The sequence below is a fragment of the Gambusia affinis genome, linkage group LG11 (genome assembly GCF_019740435.1).
Source record: "Gambusia affinis linkage group LG11, SWU_Gaff_1.0, whole genome shotgun sequence".
NCBI classification, from domain to species: domain Eukaryota; kingdom Metazoa; phylum Chordata; class Actinopteri; order Cyprinodontiformes; family Poeciliidae; genus Gambusia; species Gambusia affinis.
Genome location: NC_057878.1, coordinates 4,909,105 through 4,914,692, shown reverse-complemented (window position 1 = coordinate 4,914,692; position 5,588 = coordinate 4,909,105). Strand labels below are relative to the sequence as shown.

The window sequence follows — 5,588 nt, the reverse complement described above, 5'->3', positions numbered from 1 at the left end:
ACGAGAAGCGTCTTCAATTGTTGTAAGCACTTATATGTTATTCGCCTTTATTTAATAGAAAACTAGTGCATCTTAAAAGAAAACACGCAGGTAAACATATACATATCAATCTTCATGTAGATGAAACTATCATCAAATATACAAACGTTTGTTCCAATGTTAGCTTGACTTGTCACCATGTCTTAACACATTGTGTAACGCTTGTATATTAAATTTTTTACCAGTGAGACCTCTTACTCGTGAATTTATTGACAACACATAAATGTCTGTATATTTTTCCAAAGGTATTTTTCTTTGTTCTGAAAAAGAGAAAAATACAAAATGAACATCAATGTCTTTCTTTAAACCTATCAAACATGGTGGTATAAAAATGTGTTAATTTTAAAATAGATTTGTAACGCTGTAAGCATGTACACCTTGCCACATTTCATCCTTATCAACACAGAGACCACTTCTAAAAATAGGACCTCACTTTTCTGACCACATCCAATACATTTCATTTTACACATTAAATTATTAAATGATTTTGGTTGGAAAAATTGGATTTTGAACAATTATTGAGTACGGCTAGTCAGAATTCCCAAAGGAATTGGACATAATTAATGTTCACATAAACATTTGCCCAGTAAAATGCTTTAGAAAAACAAATTGATCATGCAGTGTTTTTACGGACACCTGGGGGCGCCATAGACTAAGTCAGACATGCAGGGCTTCCTCGAGAGGCCTCTGAAAATTTGGAAACATTCTCTTTCATACATGAAATTTGAAAACATTTGCTACTCACATACCGTCTGAAAATAACTAAACATACATGACTGGAATCACGTTTATCGTAGTTGGAAATAGGATTCTTTAAGTCCTCTAGAGTTCAGTGTGATAAGCTATATGGATGTTTTATGTTTTACACATACACTGAAAAAAGTAACCTATAGAATTTACCTAATAAATGTGAGGTAACAATTTGCATCTACTCTGTTGGGGTAGATTCAATTCCATATATTGAGTATAAATTAACTGAACAAAAAATATATGAAATACTTAAAGAAATTGGGTAAAATTTACCCAATATTTATGTATATATTCAACAGCTACTTACTCAGTTAAATTAGGTAAAACTTTTTCTTGTTTGCTAGTAGGTAATACCTGATAATTACAAATCAAAGTTAATTAAAATCAGTTAATAACCATTACTTATTCAGAGAAGGTAAGATGTACCCCCAAAAAAGACATTCAGATCATACACCTTCTCAATGTTTTTAATACATAAAGTCATCAAAAACAAAAACACAGAATAAACTGCAGCACAACAGTGTCACACAACATTTCAAATAATGAACCTGTGTTATAACCTAACAACTTCAAATGCTGTTTCAGTAATGTTGGACAATAAAACATATCCTTGTTTTAGGACATCCAGACTGCTCAATAATAAAGGAGTAGATCAGAGAAAAGGAGAAGTGAGGTGATCAGAGCAGAGGTGCAAGGGATGTCCAATCACATGAAGATTTTCTTGTATCTAAACTCTTACTTGTGTTTCTTCAGCCTCACACAACAGTGACTGAGCAAATCTGCAATCTGCAGGTGTATTTATACACAACAAATAACTGAACTGCCTTGTTTATATGCAGCAATAATACACTAAATTATCCAAAAATGAATAAAGTGCAGTACACACCTTCACACAACATTTCAATGAATAAACCCGTTTTATAACTCACTAAGCTAAAGGCTTCAAATGTTCTTTCTGGATAATTGGTCAATGCAAACAACACTTTCAGAGGCCCCTTACTCTATTTTAAAAGCCACAAAACCCACACACAAACTCTACAAGATTGTTTCTGTGTGTACAGTATCAAACATCTGGATAAAGACAGATCAGAAAACCAACATCCTTTAGTTTCTGTGCTTGCTCTCACTCTCAGAGACAGGATGAGAATAAAAGAAACAAACAAATGGGGAGGGAAAGAGGGTGAGTTCAAAATTCTTCAGGATTCAGTCAGTGGTATTGACCAGACTGGCCAGTTTCTATTGCTTTTCCATTTCTGTCAATGTGGAGAAATCAGAGAACAATGGAGTGGGCTGAGAGAGGCTGCAACATACTTGTGTATCCATCTGTACATATATTTCTGTGTCTGTGTGTGGAGCAGAGGAGGGAAGAGAACAAAAATATAAAACTAGACTCCATTAAAACTCTCTGTCCAGACAAAAGTTCCTCTTGGAACAAGAGGGGAAATGTATGTCTATTGCACGAGCTTGTTTTTGAGGCTGTGGACCTTCTTCAGTAGTTTTTCCCCATCAAGTTCCAAAAAGAGTTTTTGAAAAGCTTCAAATGTGTTCTTGAGCTGCTTTGGATAGTCAAGGTTGAGGGCATATATCAGTCCCATCAGCAGTACACATGCCTTTGTTCGCCTTCCACATCCTTCCATCACTTGGTTTCCCTCAATCACAATCGACACATCTGATGGATCCTCCTCAGCCATGATGTTGTGCATCACGATCACCTTCATTGTTTTGTCTGTGTAGTCCTCACATTCCTACATGTTAAAAGAAAGAAACAAAAAAGATACACATTTTTAATTTTATTGAAGATGCTGTTTCAATACATTTCAACTTATCTAAAGGAGAGCAGAGGGGAGTGATCAGAAGATAATAGGAAAAGGGGAGAAAGAGGAAAGGAGTGGAGAGGAGAGGATCCCTTGAGTTAATCAATCATCTGTTATCAATGACATACCTGGCAGTCATGGAAAAGATCTTCTTGTCTTTCACCAAGGTAGTTAATGAGGCAGCAGACAACTGCATCCCTTTTTTCCTCAATGCTCTGTGTCTGTAGGGAGATACAATGTAGTGAAAAGACTGTTAGTGGAGAGTGGGGAGAGAATTGCATACACTAAGACCGAATTGCTTAAAAACCAAAGGGTAGTTTAAGTTGGTAAGGAGCTCAACTTTGTGCACAACAAAGCAATTCTTTACAAATTAATTCACTTTTAATTCACGTATATCAATAATGACATATTTGTGAAAAAAAGTAAAATAACATACGTCATTTAAAGTGTCCAACAGAGGGTGCATCTTGGAACCAGCAGCCCCTCCTTTAGCACGCATAAGCTGCATAAGACCTGGTGTGTACTCATCAAGCTTTAGCATGAATGTCTCCTCCAAAGAAACTGTCGTGATACATCTGAACTCTTCCTTGATCTAGGAAATAAAAGGACAAAAATAAAATTTTAAATGACAGACCAGATCTCATAGTAATCACATACATTTTTCTTGATGGGAAGGAAAAATTATAAATACATTCTCACCTGAGCTTCAATGAATAATGCTGGCCACCTTTCTTTAAACATTTCTTGCATTATTGCTGATTTAACGCTGGCATCCATGAAGTGTCTTCCAGTGGCATGATATGAGTTGTTTGCCTCTGCAAGGTTTAGTTGTATGTCTCTGGAAAACTCAGGTACTTGAAATGGCACTGGCCATGCAGCAAGGCGACATGAATCAGGCAGAATAATGGTGTCGCTGGAATCTGACGATGTGGAGTCGGACACCTGTGAGGATGCATCATGATCTTCAGGGCAGATGTTTGTTTCAGGAGTACTTGCAAGATGGCTGCTCACAGAACTCAAAGAGCTCAATGTAGATGATGGTCCTGATTCAAATATTGGGTGTAGGTCAAGGGTGATGTTAGGCTCTTTTAGGATCATTTTAACAGTGGCCTTGTCATACAAGTCAGCAGTTGAGGTGACACTGAAAAACTGATTGTCAAAGTCTTTGTCTTGGTATAGTAGTCCATATTCCCCATGCAATTGGAAAGTTTTAGTAATTATGGAAACAAGATCGTCTACTGTATTGGGAATTCCTGTTGGAAGTGTCAACTTCTTAATGCTGTGTTCTTGTAAAATGACTCTTAACTGGACTGCCATTGCTGTTTGGTGTGTGCTTCCTCAGCTGTAGAGACAGAGAAAGAAAATAAGTTGAGACAGGTTGTTAATAGTTTATCAGATTATTTGAATAGGTTTGCTTCAATATTCTTCTGCCAAAGAAATAAAAGGAGATTTAGTTCAGTAGAGATTTGAATAAGTAATCTTTGATTGTCATTATTATAGATGTCATATTTATAGATGTAATATGCTTCATAAACAATATTACAAGATTCTGAAAACATTTATAATATAAAATCAATTCTAAAATGTTTTACTTGAACACACAATTCCTTTAAAAAATTTTGGTGCAGCAACAGTGGGTGTTTACACACATAAAGGCGGGATACAGTGGTACTTTGTTTTCATTTTACAACATGTTTGTTTCCACTCTGGTCCACATCCAGCACGCTGGATGAGCGTCCTGTTTCCATGACGACTGACCGGAAAAGACGTGCGACACGTCATATTTACATGAGTCTTTAGAGTTCCGATTGTAAAAATAAAACTCTGAGAAGTAACGCTAAACTTTAACAACAGAGACACAAGTACACATGCATGCAGGTAATCTGGAGAGCGAATCATTTTGTTTTTAAACAGACCGCGGCGGAGACCGACTCTAGCAGCCATGTTGAGGGAGCCAACGGTGCTAACGGGTAAACAACAACTGCCTGTGTCTCGGTGCAGCGTGATGTGGGAGCAGAGACCTGCAGATACTTAATGACTATTATACCTTAACCACACTCGGCAAAAGCTGAACTATCCCCTCTACAGTCTATGTGTTGCCTAAACATCAGCCCATTCAATATATTACAAAAAACTGGCGTTGACTATAACCTTAAAACTAGCGGTCAGACACAGTCATGCATGCTGGCTAATCTTGTGAAAAGCACACCGCGAACACATTTCATTGCAACGTACCTGCAGTTGTCCAGACAGTTAACAGCCATGATGGCGCCAGGGACAGATTCAAACTTTGATTTCAAGTAATGGCATGTTACACAGATGCACATCGAATATAAGTGAAGTGTAATATCTCATCATTTCAAATATTACAATTTGCCTTCGCGGTATTATTCAAAAATAGCTTACCTTCAGCTCACGGTTCGTTGGTAAAGGATGCAGAGTTTCCTGTCCCGCTCATTCAAAAACGCGGTTTGACGCATGCGCAACGTTGGAGCACCGGACTTAAGATTCGGGGGTATATTTTACTGTATTTTCCTATGTAGTGGTTTTTAATGTTAACGAATGGGTAGCATGTGTAGAATTTACCCATTATTTTGTAATTCCTTGGCTGACTGAAAAAATTAATTAAATTTCATATGATTTGTATAGATCATATTTACCACTCTCCAAAATCACTTTTTTCAGTGTAAAAACAAGTTTAAAATGAATAACAGCCTTTATTATTGTCTCGATGTGACTTAAAAAATAAAACACATTAAATCCACCACTCTACCTCTAACATTTTACAGCATGCTAAAAGTACTCTGGTGCATTCCTCTGTTTCCTGTTGGGCTTATAGCAATGCTTCATAGCAGACCCAACGTCACTTTGTCGGCCCTTTATTCCATCTGAGCGCAGCTGCCAGAAGCACTGTCGCCTGCAGACCCAGGGCAGCTACCCAGTGAAGCAGAATTAACTGGAAATGACAACAAGTGGCGAGCGGAG

The 5,588-nt window shown here is 37.3% G+C and overlaps 1 protein-coding gene across 2 annotated transcripts; it reads right to left on the bottom strand.

Moving 5' to 3' along the window:
* Positions 1–915: 915 nt before the first annotated feature.
* Positions 916–5,279, bottom strand: LOC122839844. 2 transcript variants are annotated; one of them, XM_044131821.1, is made up of 5 exons: positions 5,010–5,279; positions 3,303–3,945; positions 3,040–3,195; positions 2,732–2,824; positions 916–2,534 (listed from the first exon to the last, which is right to left on the bottom strand). In XM_044131821.1, exons 2-5 carry the CDS (start codon positions 3,918–3,920, stop codon positions 2,241–2,243), a joined length of 1,161 nt encoding a protein of 386 aa, XP_043987756.1. In that variant the 5' UTR covers positions 3,921–3,945; positions 5,010–5,279; the 3' UTR covers positions 916–2,240. The 2 variants fall into 2 exon arrangements, with proteins under 2 accessions (XP_043987756.1, XP_043987758.1); XM_044131823.1 differs by lacking the exon at positions 5,010–5,279 and adding an exon at positions 4,276–4,396.
* Between the last annotated feature and the right edge of the window lie 309 nt (positions 5,280–5,588).

Bases quoted from the DNA above. Each gene is read 5' to 3' on its own strand.
- LOC122839844 (XM_044131821.1), bottom strand. From the start codon at position 3,920: ATGGCAGTCCAGTTAAGAGTCATTTTACAAGAACACAGCATTAAGAAG. The intron at 3,196-3,302 runs GTGAGAATGTAT...TTTATTTCCTAG, and splicing joins CATTATTCATTGAAGCTCAG to ATCAAGGAAGAGTTCAGATG. The intron at 2,535-2,731 runs GTATGTCATTGA...TTTAACATGTAG, and splicing joins ATCTTTTCCATGACTGCCAG to GAATGTGAGGACTACACAGA.